This window comes from Dicentrarchus labrax, unplaced genomic scaffold (assembly GCF_905237075.1).
Source record: "Dicentrarchus labrax unplaced genomic scaffold, dlabrax2021, whole genome shotgun sequence".
Taxonomy (NCBI): Eukaryota; Metazoa; Chordata; class Actinopteri; family Moronidae; genus Dicentrarchus; species Dicentrarchus labrax.
This window is the reverse complement of record NW_026136714.1, coordinates 5,544,977-5,565,907: the sequence shown is the minus strand read 5'-3', so window position 1 is coordinate 5,565,907 and position 20,931 is coordinate 5,544,977. Positions and strand designations below refer to the sequence as shown.

At 37.7% G+C, this 20,931-nt stretch overlaps 2 protein-coding genes across 2 annotated transcripts; both read right to left on the bottom strand.

The window, feature by feature from the left end:
- Positions 1 to 272: 272 nt before the first annotated feature.
- LOC127375460 (arrestin domain-containing protein 3-like) lies at positions 273 to 5,587 on the bottom strand. Its single transcript, XM_051421336.1, has 7 exons — positions 5,039 to 5,587; positions 4,468 to 4,512; positions 4,283 to 4,343; positions 3,457 to 3,607; positions 2,756 to 2,852; positions 2,428 to 2,684; positions 273 to 1,866 (listed from the first exon to the last, which is right to left on the bottom strand). The coding sequence occupies exons 1-7, from the start codon at positions 5,298 to 5,300 to the stop codon at positions 1,606 to 1,608; spliced, it is 1,134 nt and encodes a 377-aa protein (XP_051277296.1). The 5' UTR covers positions 5,301 to 5,587; the 3' UTR covers positions 273 to 1,605.
- A 2,193-nt stretch (positions 5,588 to 7,780) lies between these two features.
- Positions 7,781 to 15,952, bottom strand: LOC127376125 (uncharacterized). Its single transcript, XM_051422729.1, has 12 exons — positions 15,494 to 15,952; positions 15,333 to 15,402; positions 14,820 to 14,967; positions 14,539 to 14,641; positions 14,171 to 14,436; positions 13,984 to 14,052; positions 10,848 to 11,202; positions 10,265 to 10,322; positions 9,542 to 9,692; positions 9,285 to 9,381; positions 8,413 to 8,669; positions 7,781 to 8,316 (listed from the first exon to the last, which is right to left on the bottom strand). The coding sequence occupies exons 1-12, from the start codon at positions 15,756 to 15,758 to the stop codon at positions 8,053 to 8,055; spliced, it is 2,103 nt and encodes a 700-aa protein (XP_051278689.1). The 5' UTR covers positions 15,759 to 15,952; the 3' UTR covers positions 7,781 to 8,052.
- Positions 15,953 to 20,931: the final 4,979 nt, after the last annotated feature.

Genomic DNA, 20,931 nt, shown 5'->3' with positions numbered 1-20,931 from the left:
TGTATAAAAGGTACTGAGTATTTCTATTATACAACTTTCTTCTTTTCTAGATATAAATGTTGTTGCTGCTTTTTTTTACTCCACTGCATCTTTAAGTTACTAATTTACTTTTCAGATTACACTTTTTCATACCTCATACCCAGTGAAAACTATGTATCTACTATATGTATGTAATTTTCCTGATGAACTAAATGATTAGATTAGGGTTTTCCTTTATGGGCTCCCACTTCTTAAACTCCCCCCCCATCATAGTAAAACACTGAGAGGGACCATTTTACTGCACAATGAGTACTTTATTTTAACACTTAAGTACACCTTGCTAATACTACTTACAGTATATAGGTTACATTTTACTTTTGCATGTAAGACTTTTACTTGACTGAGCCTCAGTTCATTATCAGTTTGCTAAACAATTCTACATACAATAAAAAAAAAAATGAAAGTACAAAATGTTACTCCAACAAGGTAATATAAGGTGATATAGAGAGGTATACATATTGCTGAGTTTTGCTAGAGCTTTACTGAACAACAAGATCATAATCAAATGTTCAATCAATTCATAATCAAAGGACTTTGGTCACAGCGCAAACAAAAAAGTGGAGGATTATACACTTTAGGTCACAGTTTATCATTTACATCACTACATCACATTTACATTACTTTTTGAAAAACAAGACACACAAACGTTTTTGCAGGATGGATGAACTTCCTGACAAAGCATTCATCACTCTGCTTCTCACAATGTAACCTGACTATCCTGCATTTAGAAATCCCCTGATGATTGGTAGGCACTCCAAACATTTGGTAACTTGAGTCTACCTAAATTAGGACCCGCTTCAGAGGAGACTTCTGTGAGGTATTGTTAGAGGTATGCTCTGCTGCATTCCAGCATGTTTCTGTGGTTAGAAATTGTTGCCAGCTTTGTGTTTTATAGTGTTGTCAAAGATCATACAGAAAATATTGTAGTACTATCTGAAACAGAACAGCTCTTTGATTATAAGTTTATTAATGATATCTGCCTGTTTTTTTAACCCGCTCTCTGTAGATAAAGACGACTCATGCGGTAATGAAAACACAATTCTTATTTTCCGGTGATTATACACTTATAAAAACCTATGATATATACGGTATTTCATAACTACAAATATATCTATATGTTACATACTGGACCTTTAGGTTAGTGTAACAGTCTCGAAGTCAAAAGTGTAGCCTTCTCTCTCCATGAGTTACTGAGACCGTCACAGAATCACATACAGGGCAAAATCCTGCAGCTTAAAAGGCACTGGTATCTGAGTGTATGCAAGGATCCACTATTTGTAAAGTTATTTTGGAAATGATGTGACATATTTTAACACTATTGTCCAATATATAAACACTTCCCTTTACATAGAACAAAAGAGCTATGGAACATAGGGCGCATATAGTGGCGGTTTCCACCAAACAGCTTCACTCTGACCAGAGAGTTCAGTGAGAAGAATCTCACTTTTTGAATTATATACTGTAGCAGTAATCCAAAAAATACAAATACATTTTTAAAAAGTAAAAAGAAAGCCACTGTATTGTGATACATAACCAGTCGTTTGTTCAACTTCCTTCGCAGGCCTGTCACTGATAGTTATTGCCAAAATCTGTCAAAGGAGGGTACATTCCAAATGCTCCATAAGGAGGTGGTTGAGGTGCTGTTGGTACCACTGTTGGTTGCAGTGGTACAACGCCCAATGCTGGTGGGTTTGTGTTCCCAAATGGTTCGAATCCAAAGCCAGAAGTAGCAGGTGGTGGTGCCATAGCAGGAGCCTGAGCGGCCGGCAGGATGACTATGGGAAATTTTATCTCAGGGTCTAAGGCATATTTGACATCGAGGTAGACCTGTAGAAAACACCATTGATGTTATATTGTTGGATTTTATTTCCCCTTCTTCACCAGAGTTATACAACAGTATTACAGTAGTATTAATTTTATTAACATGACTAAATACCACATGTTTGATTGATGGTGAAATCATATGTGGAAAAAGCTGTAGATGAATCAGCAATGCCAGATGGTAAGATGAAAAAACTAAAGCTCAGACTTTGGATTAAAAAACACAGATGAAGTTTTAAACGCACATCACTACTACATTTCAGTATATGCCTTCCTATAATTGTGTATATATATTACAGGCTACCAGCCTCTGTTGGTACACTGTGTTATTTTAGTGGAAGATAAGCACTGGTTTGTGGATCAAATATAGGCCGAATTAAACACTGACTCATAACACTGTTAATAAATTAAACAACACAGTTTGCTGGTTACTGTACCGCACCTACCATCCGCACACGTTGGCCTATTCATGAGCTATTTTGCATTGACATTTATGGATGGATGGATTTCAGGATGGAATCTAGGCTGACTTTTATAAATGAGGCCCCAGGTCACATTAATCCTTACCCTCACTCTGTACTCCGCCTTGAGGATGCTGCAGTTGAGGATGGAGGGCTCCATATCATGGGGGATGGTGATGATTCTTGAGACCTTCACACTATCAGAAGGAGCAATGGGCTCTCCCACTTCTTTTAAGAGGTCTTTAGTATGAAGTCTTCTCCTCCCACTTGCAAAGAAGCTGTGCTTTCTGTACACACAGTACTTGGGCCTGATCTCACGGGACGAGTTGTTCTCAATGCAGGCCAGAACCTTTATTCCCTCTCCTGCAAAACAGACCACAAATGTCAAAACAATCCTTGATATGAGAATAATACGTGTCAATATCAATTCTCACCTTGGAAGTAACCTGTCTTTTCAATGTCCACATCCATGGCTACTGTTCCTGAGGAGAACATTTTCATTCCCTTGTCCTTACACTCGTGCTGTGGTGTCTGAAAGGAGACCAGATTAATTAATGCAATACACTTAAACAACAACAGAGAGAAAAGAAAACACTTAACCTATCAAATGTCCGAGTCTGGTGCCTGCTTTGCTAACTGAGCCAATTCAACAGCTCAACAAGGAGTTTTTAACTGCTTATGGAACAGTGTCAATTTAATACTGATGCCTCTATATGACCTATATTAACCAACAAGACCATCAGCCAGAAGACTGCATATTTCTATATAGTTATTTTTAATGCCTGCTACCGGGTCGGATTCGCTCAGATTCCCCTAAAAATCAGACAAAACAAGCTGATGGAAACCATTAAATAATACCATTAAATAATACCTCTACAAGTGACACAAAAAAAATCCTATCAACCATTTCAATTTCAGTGTATGGGCCAAATGTGTTTCACCAACAACCCTGATTTGGTTGTGTGTATCTTTAAAGCTGTGTTTACACAGCGTGGGTTTGCCAAATGCAAGTACGCAAATCGCTCCTTAGGTACTCCAGAAGAGCTGTATTTTAGTCATTCACAGGCTATCACCACCTCAAAGACTTTTTCTCCCTATTGGAATGCCAGGAATGAAGACGTTACTCGGCACATACGGTTAGTTCGGGATCACAGCACAGGTCTGCTCTTGTCACAAAGTTGATCTTCGTTGAATCTTTCTTGTCGATCCTCATTGATCTGCTCAGCCTGGCTTTCAGCGAGTACACAATTTTCCCAGCAGAGCCGTTGAAGGAGGAGGGCATATTCCTAAAGCACAAGCGGAAAGCCAGAAGAACATGAGGAACTTATTGGACATTTTTTAAGCACTGCACATACAAAAAGTAAGCACTCAAATGAATTAGTGGGTCTACAAAATAACACAACCTTTAACATTTCTAAATGATTTAATGAAATGTATTCTATCAAAAGAAACTACAGTTGCAAAACTCATGGTTGAATATATTAAGATGGGTTTTCATTAGATAATATACAAGTAGGCCTACGATATTAAAATAAAGTCTGGAGAAGATAAGGGTCTGTCCAATTCATTATGGAACTATTAAATGTGGAGTGTGTAACATTTAGGACGATCTAATGGCAGAAATTAAAGAATATTCAAAGGTATTTGTTCATCAGTATATACCTGAAAATAGCATTTGTTACCTTAGAATGAGACGTTTTTATTATTTTTTTAACAGTCATCGCCCATGGTGTCCGCCATCTTGAATTGCCATGTCTCCACAGTAGCCCAGAACTGACAAACCAAACACTGGCTGTCGATAGGGCCTTTTGTGTTTTTTGCGAGTCCCGCAGCCACCGTAGTATCTCCTACACACTTCACAGCCGTGTCTATAAATACTGTGGTATTCAGTTCCCTGCAATAAACTTCACTGCTAGACGCCACAAAATCCTACACAGCTTTAAAAGATTTAAATTACTTACTCACCGGGGATCTGAAAGGTGAACGGGTAAACATGGCATCCTGGGGCCACAACACTGCTGTCTGAAAGGCAACAAGACGCTTAAAGGCTAAAGTAAAGAAGATGTTTACAACCAAGTTTTCAAGTGTGAACTACAGTTTTTTGGATGTGAGGGCCTCGCCACAGACAGAATTATAAAATACTCACATGTTTCTCCGCTCTGGCTTGTCAGTAGTGTTTGGTTGTCATCTCCTGGAGAGAAAAAAAAGCACACCAAATTAACAGCAATTAACATTGCTTAAGTATTTAAACATCGGCTCTAAAAATGTTAGACATTAGTGAAAAGTCCCAATCACAATTTCTGTAAAATTAACCTTAAAAAAAAGTTTACTATCACATTATAAAATTAAACAGAACATTCTCTGGTATTAGTGGAACCAGGTCATATTATCTGCATGATAAATAAACATCTCCTGTTGATTTTCTCATCAATTAATCATTACCAATCATGTATTAACATTTGATGAATTCCTATGTTCAACATTTTGTTTTAGCTTTTTACACAGCTTACACAGGACACACTGTAATCTGTCATCTGTTTTGGATGAAACTTTGCATGCACATCACCAACCAGTGGGCATCTCTGCATCCACATTACAGCTGATTTGTGTCCTGTATTAGGCTACTATTGTTTTTATATGTATTTATGCAACATCTTTACGTGAACATGCTGTTCTTTTCTGCACAATTAAATTATTTTTTTATTCAATTTACCTACCTTTGAAATCTTTGTCTGCAATAAAGTAATGTTTAATGCTAAAGTACTTGTCCTTGGCGTAGTACGGGACAGTAACTTGCCCGTAGGTCTCGGTCCACAGGACACGGGCTTTCCCTTTTAATTGAATTAACAGGGACTTTATGTGGCACTCTTTGGCCACTTCAAGTGTGACCTGACCCGAAAGGCAGTCGCCGCTGGTGAACGTGTTTTCCTCATTCACGGGGTTATAAGTAACTTTGAAGCTCTTTACGGTGCTCGACATGATGCGTAAAGGTTACGGAAAAAGGTAGAGATAAGCTTAAAAACTCACAACAAAGAAAAAAGCTCGAACTTTTACGGAGGGTGGGTCCAGGGGCGCCGTGGTTTGGGTATTCGTGAGAAAGTTAGGACTGGGGTCCTAAAAATGATAAGAACTTAGGGTTAGTTTAGTTTCCCCCCCGGATATTAAATCATTAATAGAATACTGTATTAACATTGTTACAAGGGTACTGATAAAATTAACGGGTTATTTAAATGTTCTTGTTTGCGGCAAAACTGTAAACAACCCCCCTCCGTATTTACACGAAATGGTTCGGTCCTGCTCCCAAAAACTAGTTATCAGTAACATGCGGATGCTTGATCTAATGCTGGGAGTTTTAGTTCTTATTTAATGATCCAGGTTTTTGGCTCAGCTCAGCAATAAGAACCGGCTCTGTCGGCTCTCAATGGGATCTTCATTTCGTGCCACCTCTTGTTCTGTAATTCAGCCAAAGTTAGCAATGTTTTGACCCATGATTGGTGTACACATAGGCTACATTAAGGCTATATCACTTCAGTTATTCAGTGTAAAACCATAATTTGGTGCATAAATAAAGTATAAACATAAAAAACTATTACACATGTGTATTTAAATGTAAAAAAAAAAAAAAAGTTTAAAATGTATATTGAACTATGTTTTTTTTGTAGTTGGTGACCAGTTTAGCATACAAAAGCTTCACCATGCTTGGGTCTTCGTGTTGTTACCAAAGTGAAACATTTCTGGATTGTGTTCAACAATTACGTCATGGGCTCATCTTATTTTTCTGTCTTGTATTAATTTATTTTTAAAAAGAATGAAAAAAAAATGCTCTCAGACAATAACTTAACATAATCCGTGGCATCTATAGATGAAAAAGGTTCATTCTAAGGTATCGAAAACATTATTTTCAGGTGATTATACACTATTGAAAACGTATTCAGGAACTATATTCCATTTCTGCCGATAGATCTTCCTAAATGTCACACACTGGAGCCGGCTTGATCACAATGTTTTAATTTCAGATGACTGTTCTCTGGCTGTAGTGGGGATTTCCTCATTGAGGTGGTGCATTGCTGCCAAATAAACAATCAATAAATGCAATCCAGTTGAACACCACCACTAATTAGGTAGCAACTATAAAATCAAGTCAAGTCAATCAACATTTCTCTGACACTGTGTCACAGAACCTGAAAATTACAAGCTTCATCGTAGCATGATTTGCTGGACTGTTGTAATGTAATGAGTTAATTTTGAGCCACTTGGATGCTTGCCATTGTAAACTATTATGAGCCCTACACTGTTTTATGACTGTTGTTGTAAGATATCAGCATTCTAAAGGGTTATATAAAACATCAGGTAAATTATCCGAATATAATTAAATACTTCTAGCCCCAGCTATTACTAATAAAATACAAATATATATACCCTGTGGAGTATATGTTTAAAGCATAACCTTTTTCAGAAGATTGTTTGAGTAGGGTTAAGGTTTTTTTTATGCCTAAAAAGTGTTTCACAAAAATTCCTAAATTAAATTCCTTCCATCCACTTTCTACACGAGCATGATCTTTATCACCTTAAATGTCAGAGCTGTCTCACATGAAATCAGCAAACACAAGACACACCCTCCAGCCCACTTTTGATCATAAAGGTCATTAGCTTATTTTCCTATGAACAATAATCACAACCAGCTTGTGACTCATTCAGATTTTATTTTCCAGTGGAAAGAAAGTACACATGTCAAACGTTCAGGCTCACTGGTGACAATAGAGTATGGCATCTCGTGACTGATGTCTATCTCGTGGAATTTTTCCATACACAATTTTTTACTATGAATCCATTTCTACACAGAGATATAAAGAGAATAAGAGATTAAAAAGTATGCAGTATCTCTTTTAGAGTGCTCCTGTTTGTCAGATCCTCTTTTTCCACTTTTTTACATATACTGTAGCTGGTGGCAAAGAGGTTAGATTACATATTCAGAAATGCATCTGTTACAAAGTTATTATAGTTTTGAAAGTACACATTTGTCATGTAACTATTCTGTTGTCAGACACCAGAAATACTGAAAACTGCATTTTCTCTGTGGTAAGGTAGATTCGCCTACCTAAGAGAGTCAGACACCCCCCCTTCTGTAACCTGACTCAAACACGAACAATCATTTTTTGCACTTTTTGCACATTATTAAACTGTACATTTGATCTTTTATATATATATATATATATATATATAGTTATATATATATATTTTTTTTTTTTATTGTTCTTAATAGATGTTGCTTGTATAATATATGTTGTTTGTATATCTGGAGTTTGTAACTAAAATAATTTCCCCCTGGGATTATTATAAGTATTTTTGATTCTGATTCTGATTATATTTATTGTTTATTTAAGCATATCTAAATCCACATTCTTCATGACATAATCTACAACATTTCAGTATTCATCATTAAAGACAAAACCATGAGATCAAGTGAAGTAATTTACTGGCCATGCAGACATCGTACAGGAGCTGATCAATGCCCCTCGTTACTTAATTTATTAAATTAAATCATTCTTATAAATATCCTAAATTAAAAAAAAGACATTGTTTCAGTGTCATCATTCTTGCCATTTTACCTGGACAACAAGGATTAAGCAAAATGTTGTTATACTACTATACTATACTTTGTTGCAGTAATTCCTAATTTAGAGTCATGTCTCATACTGTGAATTTAAAAAGAGTGCTGCACCCTCTAAATTTATTTTGAGCTTCTTCCATTGAAGTCCATCAAGGAGGGGTACATCCCATATGTCCCATAGGGTGGAGGTGGAGCAGAAGGGCCTGAGGCAGTTGGGTTTTGTAGGAAGCTTGCTCCTCCTGGCATGTCTGAGCTTGCAAATGCTTCATATCCATAGGTAGGATAAGCAGGCACATCCTCCCCATCAGGCTCCTGTAGAGCCGGCAGAATGACGATGGGGAACTTGATCTCGGGGTCTGACGCGTACTTGACATCCAGATAGACCTGTGGTTTGAGACATAGTCAGCACTTGTCATAGCGATCGTGCAGCCCAGTTGACATAAAGACATAGTGATATGATTTGGGAAGAGAGATACGCACCCTGAGCCTGTACTCTGCTTTGAGGACCCTGCAGTTTAAGATGGACATACCCATGGTGGGAGGGATGGTGATGATCCTGGTGACGGTCTGACCTGCAGAAGGCGGGATGGCGTCGCCCACCTCTTTCAGGATGTCTTTGGTTTCGACTCTCCTCTTCCCCTTTGCAAAGTAACTGTACTTCCTATACAAACAGTACTTGGGCCTAATCTCACGAGATGATTTGTTATGAATGGAGGCCACAACCTTTATTCCTTCTCCTGCAAAACAGAGCAGCACTTATTACACAATGGTTGTAATCACAAAACATGCTCTCTTAAATATGATCACGCCTCTTACTCTCTTAAATGTCCAATGTGTAGCATTTTGGAGTATCTTTTGGCATTCATGGTATATGATATTCATAGGTATGTTTTTATGAGTGTACAGTCACCTGAAAATAAAAATCCTTGTGTTTTAGTTACCTTAGAATAAGCTGTCTTTATCTACAGAGGGAGCCGATCCTCTTTTTATGGAGTCTGCCATGTTAAACTACCATGTTTCTACAGTAGCTCAGCTTTCGATCTTAACTTTGCTTACAATAGCCACCATAAGCATAACGTGATATTTCTTTTTTCAAAAGTTATATTCTAGATTTGAATACAAAGCCTGACAATTATTTTCAAATTACATTTCTGAAATTGCTCGGTGTGTTCTGAAGGACCAATACCTTCAACCTAGAGAATTTATTATCTCTGGTCTCATTTGTTGTTGTCGTATCTTTAGACCATAAAACATTTCCATGAGCAAAGGGACTTTGAGCTACACATGATTCAACTGTGAACCCACTGTTAAGATAATCAGTGAAATGAATGTATAATTCAATCTAAAATTACCTTGGTGGAATCCTGTCCGGTTAATATTTACATCCATGCCTACGGCTCCCGATGTAAAGAGCTTCATTTTCTTCTCTGTGTTGCTGTGCTGTGGAGTCTGACAGGAAAATGACAAATTAGTTAGATATAGTGTTACTTATCATTACTGCAGTGTCAAAGCCAACATAGTGTGTGTGTGTGTGTGTGTGTGTGTGTGTGTGTGTGTGTGTGTGTGTGTGTGTGTGTGTGTGTGTGTGTGTGTGTTGTAAGGTGGGTACCATCAGTGATGGATCACTCTTTAGGTTCCCATTGTGGACGAGAGTGAACTTCGCCTTAGCTTTGCTGTCTATTCTCATTGACCTGCTCAGATTTGCCTCCAGTGTGTACACAATCTTTCCTTTTGAGTCTTTGAAGGATGATGGTAGGTCTCTGCAAGAGGTGACAACGTGTTATACAAAACAGAGTGGATGTGACAGTAAGACCGCATTCAGACTGCAGGCCAAAGTGAACCAAATCAGATTTATTTTGCTCATATGTGACTCAAATCATTGTGAACAGCATAAATCACATGGAATCTGATCTTTTTCGATACAGGTCTGATATGTGACAGTGTGAACAGTTATATCAAAGTTCATGGGACTTTTACATCCCTCATCAAGATTTCAGGACCATGACCTGTTCACTATGGAATCTGATATGGGCCACATTAAAAAAAATTAAGGTGAACTGCCAGACAAATCAGATCTGAGGACTGAATCAGAATTGAGCACTAAGGCTTGCAGTGTGAACATAGCTCTTTCAGTAGCAGTATATTTAGATTGTCGAGCAAAGCATCAAGAGGAACTACATTATATAGCTACTCATGCCACTTGGAAATTAAAGATTATATACATTATGACACATGCTTATTAATAATAATAAAAAATAAAGAACAAAATGAAATGTGCTCATGTTTAAAGACATTTAAAGGTAATATTGTGTTGATTAGGCTAATTACTCACTGTGCAGGGATCATAAAGGTGAATGGGTACACATGGCAGCCCCGGTCAACAAGACTGTCTGAAAGGCAGTAAAGTTAAAAGTAAAGTAAAGTTGAATTAAGACATGTGTAGCTCTTAGACTAACTCTTGTCAGTATGGTTGTCCACTTTCACTGGCAAAAGTCAAAAATCAGGAAGTGGGAGAAAATCTAAGAACAAGCTTCCTGTGATATCCTATGTTTACTGTCAGTGTGAGTGGGTCACAAAGACACAAACATCAGACTTGAATATTAGGTCTTGTGTCTTGATTTTTCTAAAATCCTGCAGTACATATACATGTTTAAATGCAGATTGTGGCATTTATGTAACCTCATGTATATCCTTAAATCTTGAAGAAATGCCCCAAAAGTATATCATGCTGCGTATCATGTTTTTATGCAAATACATTTAATGCAGGATAAAAACAGTGTAGGTGACAAAATAAAAACAGTCCTAAAACAATTGATAGTATACTGTATGTAAAAAGAGTTCCACGATTAAATGAATTAATGAATCTGATTACAATAGGTTGTTTCTAAATTGAATGACATAAGTAGGTGACTTACCCCGGCCATCCACAAAGATAAACTGCTTGATACTAAAGTATTTCTCCTTGGCATGGTACCTTACAGTTGTTCTTCCATAATTTTCAGTCCAATTGACTTCTGCTTTTCCCTTCAGCTTTACACAGAGTGAATCTATTTTACATTCTTTTTCCAGTTCTAATGTAATCTGTCCTGTGATTTGATTGCCACTGGCGAAAATATTGCTTTTGTTTATGGGATTATATCCCACTGAAAAGCTCTTTACATTATTCGACATGATATTCTGTGTGACCGCCAAGCAAAGCTGTAAGTACAAAGTAAGTGGCAGGAGAGATTGTGAGGACGGAGATGAATGGAGACGCTTTGGTTTAGCTAATAATTAAACCATAATACTTCAATAAATCTTGCTTACTTGTTAGAACCAGATTCATAGATGCAAAACAAAGAATTATTGGCTCTAAGAATATAAAATAATGCTTTGGGGAAAGGAAATTGGTGTAAATAGAATATTATATGCATGCTTCTTGCATAAATAAATGCAGTGGTTTAACACCACCATTTAATGAATGAGCTCATTCTGTATGTAAGTGCCGTCAGCTTTATCACTAGCATATGCTACTACAGGCAGCTGCTACTCATATGGGTGTGTCTAAAACCTGTCAAACACAGCAGTGATCATGCAGGCAAACATGTTACTGGAAATAATGAGTATATGGAATCCAGGGAAAGTACACCTAAAGTCTAAAGGTGTGAGGATAAACATGCTTGAAAGCACCATGCAGAAATGGGTGTATCTTATTCCGGTAAGCTGTTTGTAAGTCATACATTGCTTCACGGGTACAAGAAGTTAATAATTACAACAGATTTTATTTCCATCTTGTGTCAGTGCCCTACACACTATATCATAACCCATATTGCAGTTGAGTATATTTCCTATTATAGTACGATATACAATTTAATGTGAAAGCCCATAGCCTGAATGGACAATATATAGTAATATAGTAATTTAGATGTATACCCCAGGTGAAACGCATTTGTATCTGCTGGTATTTTGTGATGTAAAAGGCCAAAAAAAAGAGCTTGTTAAAATAGAAAGTCCATAGCCTGGGGATATCAGTCCTTAAAGCTGTCATGAAAACAGCTGTGAGTATGTGGCCAGCTGTCAAGGTACTATCACCAGTCAAAGAGTCACCTTGCACAACAGATGATTTTTTTACTTTCTTCACCTTTGACAGTGACGTCCTTGTTATTTGCTGGGGTTGATATGATCACACACATCATCCACTACGTGAAACGTGCAGTTTTCAGCACCCATTTGACAGGTTTATGGCACTTTGTCAAAGAAAGAGAAAAAATGATGATACAGTTGGCGCCTCACACTGTAACCCTGTGTGTTGCTGCCCCCCATAGGAAACTATATGCACTGCACCATATTTGCAGCCAAAACACAGCTGTAAAAAGGGCAAAATCAATGTTTTTAAAAGATTAAAAAAAGAAAAAAATACCTCACGTAAAGCATCAAATTTTGATTCCACTTTATTTAAACATTATTCTACTATCCTACTACAGAGGGTACAATTCTGTAAATTGGTTACAAACACATTCAAACGAAAGGCCTGAGACAATATGAACCCACATTGGCATCAAATAATGAAACTTTAAACAAAAGTCTGTAAACAGGGTTAGATGTGCAGAGCTGAGAATATTAACATACTGGCTTGCTCAGAGTCAGTGCCCGGCTGAATAAAGAGGAGACGGCTCTCCTCCAGGAAATTAAGCTGATGGTGTTCAAAATGATACGTAATTAGGCTAAAAAGAGTGAATTACGTTTACACGGCACTTGCAGCATCGGCCCTGCTGAAGGGAGCAAAATAAGTAATTTGGTGTACTGCACTGAACCTGTTCAGCCGAGCATTGAGCTGTTTGCATGGTGGATCTCTGTTATCATCATTTACTTCTATTGCGCCCAAACTTCTAATCTAGTCACATTACTTCTTTACACATTTTACTTACAAAACAGTGTGTATGCCATAACAGTTGATACGTTTATTAAAATAATATGGCAAGTCCAAAAGGACTTTACAATGCATTTACAATTAATGCAGGTTCTTCATCTCAGACAATCCCTTGAAGATTCAGAAGGGACTTCAGTAACATAATTTCTATTCAGGCAAGAACAAGAGAATCTTATCTGATCGTTAACGGTGGACACTGAAGGGGCCTGTCAATAATAAAGATCTTTGGTATGGCATAAGTGGTGATAACATTCAAAGAGTACCATATCTTCCCCAAATGCTTCAATCTACTCAATCCCAAACTGAAACAGAATCCACAGTGAACAGTACCCAGTTGAAAACACACTCTGAAAAGTTAATTAAGGCAGTATGATGCTTTAACTTTATCCTAATGCTAGAACACAGTTTCATCAAAGCTGTCTTTGGCTTACATTTAATAAACTGAAGAGGTACTTGCTGAATAAACAAAGCACTATGGTGTGTCAAAAATGACACCAAACATACAGCTGTTATAAAAAATATATAATTATAACCGTAGTGTAAATAGAAATGTTTACTTTTCAATGACTGCGCATACAGTTATTAAAAAGCTGACAAAACCATGAGTAAGAGTAAAATCATGAGTGGACCATCATGAACAGAATGATGATCTGCAGTTAAAATGCTCAGTTGCTGTTATTTTCTTTGTAACAGAAAACATGAAATTAATTTAAAATAATAATAAAATAAAGAACAGCAAGAGAGCATAATGCCTGCTTAAAACATACAAGGACATGGAAAACATCAAGTAGTACACGATAAAATAAAGAGACAGAGTTTGACTGTGGGAAGAAAAAAGGTCCAGTGTGTGACACTTAGGAGGATCTATTGCCAGAAGTGGAATATGCATAACTGTGTATTATTTGGTGTATAATCACCTGAATATAGGAAAATGTTTATGTTTTATGTTACATGAGAATAAGCCATTTATATCTACAGGAGCCCAGAAGGGGAAAAAACACTACACTACATTACAAAGGTAAAGTGAGGGAATTGGGATCGAGCCGTGTGTTGCCTAACAGAAAGGCATTGCACCATTGTGTAATATTAGCTGCATTTAAAACAAATTCTACTCACAAATAAGGTGGGGGATTTGCGTTTACAGGGGTACCACACAGGATGATGGGAAAAAGCACTTCAAGGTCCGGGGCAGCTGTTAAGCTCATGATCACCTAGAAGAGACACAAGAGAAAATAAAAGACTTTAAATTCATCCTGAAGCTGTTTTAAAGAACCAGTGAATCTCTCTGAACAAGTGAATGAATGATTTCTTCCAGCATCGGGTAACAACCTCAACAATGTAGTCAACTTCCAGGATGCTGCAGTTAGAAATGCTGAGTGATGCAGACGAGGGTATGGGGAGCATCATCTCCGTGCGCAAGTCGGAAGCGGCAGCACGGATGGGCTGTCCGGTCACAGATGCCATGTTTTTGATAACATTCCTCTTACTGACCCTGTTGTGGGTGTAGTGAACCACTTTCTGTAGCAGTTTCACCTTCAGAGTAACTGTGCGTGACGAATAGTTACTGAAGTTGCAAATGACTTTCACAGTTTCACCTGGAGGAAGAACAGACACAGTGTTTGGATGTGGTTATTTTAAATGGAAGTTTTCAAGTTTTCCCTATCATGATTATTTCATTCAGTGGATGGATACAATACCAGGGATGAAGGCTTTCTTCTCTGTGCTGGCTGTCACTGTGATTGGACCCGAGGCACACCACAGGCAGCACAGTGTCATGGTGTTGCGGCCTGAGAGAGGAGCCTGCAGAAAACAACAGTGGAATATGTGGAGAAAATGCAATTTCTTATATTTTACTTTTTTGTGCAATTGCGAGTACCATTTCCATTCCTCGGTTGTATGCTAACATGTTGCACATTTCTGAATCTATGTGCTCAATCAAACTACTGGTCCCAGTGTGGCATGGTCATGGATCACTTACCGACAGCTCTGGGTTGCTGGTATCAATGCGGTTCACAAAGTTCAACTCTGTCACAAAGTCCTTGCTCATATGCCAGGGTCTGTAGATGCCCACTGTCAAGCTGTACATGGCATGTCCATGAACCCCGTGGAAGGTGGATGGGAAGTCTCTGCATTGTTGCAATATAAGAATAAAAGAAAAAGAAAAAAAAGAAATAATAAGAAGCAGATGCAGCCTGGAAAGAAGACGCTACTTTTTCTTTTCGTTTTTTTCTCTCCAAAAGATTAAGCTGAAGATTCAGCAAACTCTGATGTTTGAGTAGGCTGTCACAATATTTCTGGACCCTGGGGTTTAGTTTGCAACCTTGCTTTAAAATAAAAAATGTTTTCCCTTAAAGATCATGGTAATCCGTGCATATCAGTAGGCCTATATCTAAATCCAAAGCAACATGCGACCCTCATTAGTCTCTGTAGAAGAAACAAGAAAAAACAAAGTAACAAAATCCCACCCGAAATGGAAACGGCTCATACACACCCCTGCGGGATCTGGCATGAGAACGGATACATATGCGTGCCGGGCTGAAGTTTTGCTGGCTCACCAGTAACTGCAAGGGGAAGACAAACTGACTTATTCAACAATTACTGGTTATTTTGCAATGCTGCCCCTGCATGCAAACGTCCTTGATGAGCACATACCACTGTTTTCTTGCAAGAGGACGCTTTTCAATTTAAATAATTCCAATTTGGCCGAGTAATTTCTTCGGCTTCTTTTCTTCCCCCCACCGGTTGACCAGTGGACGTTCACCTTTCCTTTCAGTGCCATTGTTATTGAAGAGACCTTCGTCTCCTTTGTGAGCTCGAAGGAGATGTGTCCTGCGATCAGGTCCCCGCTGGAGACAGTATTCCTCTCATTCAAAGCGTTATAATTGACGTTGAAGTTCTTTATCGTCGGCTGGAACATCGCTGAACTAAACCAGGCTCTAAAGAAAATCAGAAAATAAAACTAATCTAGTTCAAACGCCCTTGCAGTGAAGCAATCGATTTGGTTAATCCAAAAACCTGAGGAATCACTCATTTCAGTATTACCACAGTACTTTAAACAACATGCAAAAACAAAGGCTAAGCTCTAACAAACCGCGCAGGCGCAGAACCTTCAAGACACCCAACCCTGATTTTAGGCGGAGCCAGGGGCCCCAAGTCCGATATATGTCATGTCATGTGAGTCAGTGTGCTGCACAGGACTGATAAAGTGACAAAAAGTGTAATTTTCTACACATTTTCTTTCTTTCTAAAATCTATTCAAAATATTTAAGTATACACACTTCATTGTGGGAACTGGAAGTGCTGAGTCCTAAAATCTGGCATAATGAAACTATTCTATCATAACAATGTTTAAAATTATAATGACTCTCTCCTTTTCTACTGGGATTTACAGATACACACTGGTATTTTAGTAAGTGCAGAAAGGAAGAGTGGTTTTAGATTGCTTTTTTTATCCGTTTTATTTGCTAAAAAATTTGAATCACTATTAAATAGACAGCCTGGTCATTCAAAGGAATGCAAAACCATTAATGTCACGCTTTTAGCATTTAGCATTTAGCATGATGTTATTATATAGACTGACTTTCTCTCACAATTCACTCCATACTGCTACTTTTCACTTTATGCTGCAACAGCAACAGCAAATAGACGCATTAGTGAAAAAGAAAATGCACTGAAAAAAGCAATTAAGTTTTTAATTTAATTACAAAATGCATTTGTGAAATGTAAACACCAAATAGATTTATCTTATCTGCAGTGTATAAGGAGTTACTTCACTGTATTATTTCAAGCAGCAGAATTTGATTAATTTATCATGTGGACTTACAAGACACTAAACAAGAACAACCAAGATGATTATGTAACAGTTAATGATCTAATTTACTTCATCCTAAAATAGAGTGTGTGCTCCTTAGATTTGCCCAAATTAAAACTTCCTTTGGATTTTGATGTCCTGCATCCTGCATTGGTGATATTTATATGATGGCTATGATCACATTTTTAAAGTGTCAAAAACTCATTACTCATGGAAAAAAACTGAATTTATCTGGCTTTTCTGCTAAAATGTCTCTACTTTTTGTATTTTTTCACAAGTCTGTGAGTTTAGATGGAAGTCTTAAGACAGACTGGGGACTTTGTCTCTGGTGACAGAGACTGAAGGCAAGGAACTTTTTGCCTTTATTGTATAAACTGTGTGCGATCTGCAGGATATTTATCTGATGACATGAATGAACATGATTTGTTTCTTGCTTCCTTTCTTCATCTGTGATTTAAATAAAAAAAAGAATCCTGATGTTCTGGCCTGAGGTTAGTGCCTAGTGTGTTTCTAAATTTCTGAATCACTTTATCTCAACACTAACGTATTTGGAAAACTCTATGGTATATCACAAACTAAAATATGAATATTTGAAATACACATTTCCAGAACACAGTCTGTAGATAATCATCATCATGAGAAGACATAGTTTATCATACATACTAGCATCAAAGTTGTTCAAAGACTTTTGCAGCACATGATCAAAATTTAGGTCTTGAAAATGAAAGTCTAATTCTGGTGGAGATAGCGGACTCCCACAGCACCTCATACTGGAGGCTCATTGAAACAACCACCAGGATATTACTGTTAGAAAACCAACAAGATTCTGAGCTGAATTCAGCTCTGAAGAGGTTTTATCCAAACTCCTGTCCACTTAGCACGTTGTGTCCTCCATGGAGCCAAGAAACAAGACTTTAAGACTTAAATGATGTTTTTATGGTTTACGGATGGAGTGCTGTTTTTGTTTGTTTGTTTAAAGGGTTTATTCACTCAGCTACAGTGCACGGTAGCTTTGGTTTTTTATTTGCTCAGATTTTGAGATATACATGTAAGATTTGTGCCACCACCCACATACAATAGAGTTACATTGGAAAATACATTTAAAAAGAGTATCATCTCTTTTCGAAATAATGTCCCTGTTAATGTGAATAATTTACATAACATCTAGCATTTCCAGAACAATCCAGAGGAATATGAGCATTGTTTCAGTATATAGTTTTTCCAATGCTATGAATACCACAAAATTACATTTATTGGCATCTAGGGGATGAAAAAAGTGATAATAAAACAAAAGCTGCTGTTGCTGTAACCATTTAACCACTAGATGGCACTAAATACTTTATTCTGATGCTCACTGTGCTTTATGTAGTATAAACCATGACTATACAGAACTTACTGAAAACATAACTTAATGTAATTTTAAGCCAGAATGTCACATTTCTTCCAGATGTAGATCAGTTATTTCCGAACTACTCCTGGAATCAGCATCACAGCGGCATTATAAACATAATGTTTTGTAATGCTTTAATAACAAGAGGTTAAATTGCTCTTTGATGGGTTTATGGTACACAATACAGCCATAAATGCTGATAACGACCCATTAAAACTGACAGCACAAGGCATATAAAAACTACAAGCACAAGTTAACTTCACCACATATCTTTTCATACCTGCTGTCTTGCTCTATTTGAGAAGGGAATGGACCTGCCAGCAGTTTCCACTAAAGTATGAGATTGTATTTGGAGTGTAGTGAGGCACAACATATTGTACAAATTACTTGTCAGCGATTGTGTTTGGGCTGTTATGTATGGAAGCCGTGCATTGCTTACCAGACCGCCCTATGGTGGTGTGTATCTACTGTACGTTGAAACATATTTAACTCTATATGGGAGTTTTCTCAATTGCACACAGGCAATGTCTTACAGTGTATCAACAACACTGTCAGGTGTGCATGTTTTTAGCAGAAATTCAGCCCAAGAGTTGCATGAAGTTTCCATTCCACCAAACTTGTACAAAGTTTTTAAAACCTCCACCCCCTTGTTTTACGCTTCAATTTATATTTGCTAAGTGCGTGTGCATGTGGGACTTTATCAAGTTAAATGTTTGACAAGACAGTTAGATCAGAATCTTGATGTAGAGCTTCAACCGCAGTTTAAAACAGGAAGCACTCAAAAGCAAAGGTTGCTTCAATCAACAAACTTTAATCATCATCATCTGTTATTCCATCCAACTGTCCATTAACTTCGCAAAGACTTAACATTCGGGCTTATAAACAGCCTGGTGGAAAGAATTTTGTTGTTGTAATGGCACTGGGAGACTCAGATAGTGACTCAACTCTCCTGGAAATAAATAAGAAACAATTAACAAATTGAAATAACACACTGTGTGATAATAATCATGTTGCCTTTTTGCCTCCAAGGCTGATTTTCTGTCAACAAAATAACAGATATTTGATTCAAAGTCCTGGCCTTAATGTTATAGTGTGACATGATTTCAACAAGTCCTATAGTGAATCTTCTGTGAGAGCTAGCTTCTGAGAGCTAATATGTTTCTATCAAGTAAAAGAGTCTTAGCAACATGATCTTGTGATGCAGATCTACATGTTGGACATTAATGTGCGTGTGTATCTTTGGTTGAGTGCACTCACACACACAACCATTTATAATAGGCTTTGGCTTCAGCTGTCTCTGATAAGGGCACCTATCAGGTTTAGTTGAGCTCACAGTGACTTGACTTTGCCTGCCAACTTGGTAAACCAACCACACACAGTATGACGGCTGCACACACACACCTATCTCTCCATCCATCTCTTTATCTCATAGATATCGCATCACGTTGTTAATTGGATCATCCAGACGGCAGCAGTTGGTATTTTGATCTAGCTGTGTCCAGTACTGGTGAAGTAACATCTAGATGACAGCTTTATTTTTGCTTTTATTTCTTTTTCAAGCTTATGTGGTTTGACTTAACCCTAAATACACCCAAACATAATGTTTACTCTGACATCCTCCATTCTGAATCTCTATAACAGCCTTCACCAGCTCCCATAATGAGGCAGCTGCATGGTGTGTGCAACATGTTTCCCTCATCATCAAAGTTCCTGTGTACCTGTACCTGTCCATTTTTCATGTGAGCTCAAACAGAGTAATTACTCTCTGTTTTCCTGTCATTATTTCACCCCTTAATCACTCTTCTGTCTTTGTCTAACAATTTCTACTTTCACTTTGTTACCCAGTTATAAACCTATTGTTTGTTGTACAGGAATAGAGTAGACATTTCAGCTTATCAGATCTAAATCCAAAGTGAAGTAAAAGAACCCAGAGGATAAGCCACGTTATTGATCTGTAGTTTCTACACACCGCCTCTCTCCTCTAGTTAATCCACAGGGTCAGCTCTAATGACATTGAGGAGCTCCTCTGGCAGTCAGCACTGCTGCCATTTGCAATTTAGATAGACGGAAAGGAGAAGAGGAGGAGGAGGTGTATGAGTGAAAATAAGGAGGGAAAGTGAAGGAGAAGGGAAACAGGAGAGGAACAGGAGGGCTGAAAAAAGTGACAGGGAGGCAAAAGAGATGATGGATAAAAGGAAAAGACAGGAAAATGGTTTGAAGAAAGGAGAGATACGAAGTAGAGTTGGTGGATTTGAGTGACAGAAAGTGAGAATTTCAGTTTGAGACTGTGCTGACTGGGTTTCGTCATGTCTCACACAATAAATACATTTGGCAACTTTCGCTCAATGCATAAGGAATAGTTTGACATTTTGGGAAATTGCTTTCTTTCCAACAGACTGATGAGAAGATTGACATCATTTTTTTATCTGTCCGTTACCACCAGCAGCCTGTTAGCTTAGTTTAGCATAATTACTTGTCAAAGGGAAAACAAATCCACCTACTAGCACCGCTTAAGTTCACTAAAAACACCTCATATCTTGTTCATTTAATACATAATTTAAAGTGTAAATAACAATAATTTGCCATTTTATGGGGGTGGCTTCCTGCAGTCAACCAATGGTGGCAACCTCATGGTGTAGACAGGACTTTAGGATATAGTCTTGCGCATAACCCCCATAAAATGTAATTTTTTCATTTAACGAATGAAATATAATGTTCTCATTAGTGAACTTTAAAATTGTAAAGTAAAAATGTGGATTTTGTTAAACCTTCAAGAATCTGTTTCCCCCTGCTTCCTGTCCTTATGCCAAGCTAATCTGACTGGCTGCTGCCAGTAGCTTCATATTTACTTTGCACACAAGAATGGCATCAATCTTTGCATCAAGAAAA

Bases quoted from the DNA above. Each gene is read 5' to 3' on its own strand.
- LOC127375460 (XM_051421336.1), bottom strand. From the start codon at position 5,300: ATGTCGAGCACCGTAAAGAGCTTCAAAGTTACTTATAACCCCGTGAAT. The intron at 2,853-3,456 runs GTATGTGCCGAG...GTCTCCTTTCAG, and splicing joins GCTGTGATCCCGAACTAACC to ACACCACAGCACGAGTGTAA. The intron at 2,685-2,755 runs GTGAGAATTGAT...TCTGTTTTGCAG, and splicing joins AAAGACAGGTTACTTCCAAG to GAGAGGGAATAAAGGTTCTG.
- LOC127376125 (XM_051422729.1), bottom strand. From the start codon at position 15,758: ATGTTCCAGCCGACGATAAAGAACTTCAACGTCAATTATAACGCTTTG. The intron at 14,642-14,819 runs GTAAGTGATCCA...TGTTTTCTGCAG, and splicing joins CCAGCAACCCAGAGCTGTCG to GCTCCTCTCTCAGGCCGCAA. The intron at 8,317-8,412 runs GTGCGTATCTCT...CTCAAACCACAG, and splicing joins AAGCAGAGTACAGGCTCAGG to GTCTATCTGGATGTCAAGTA.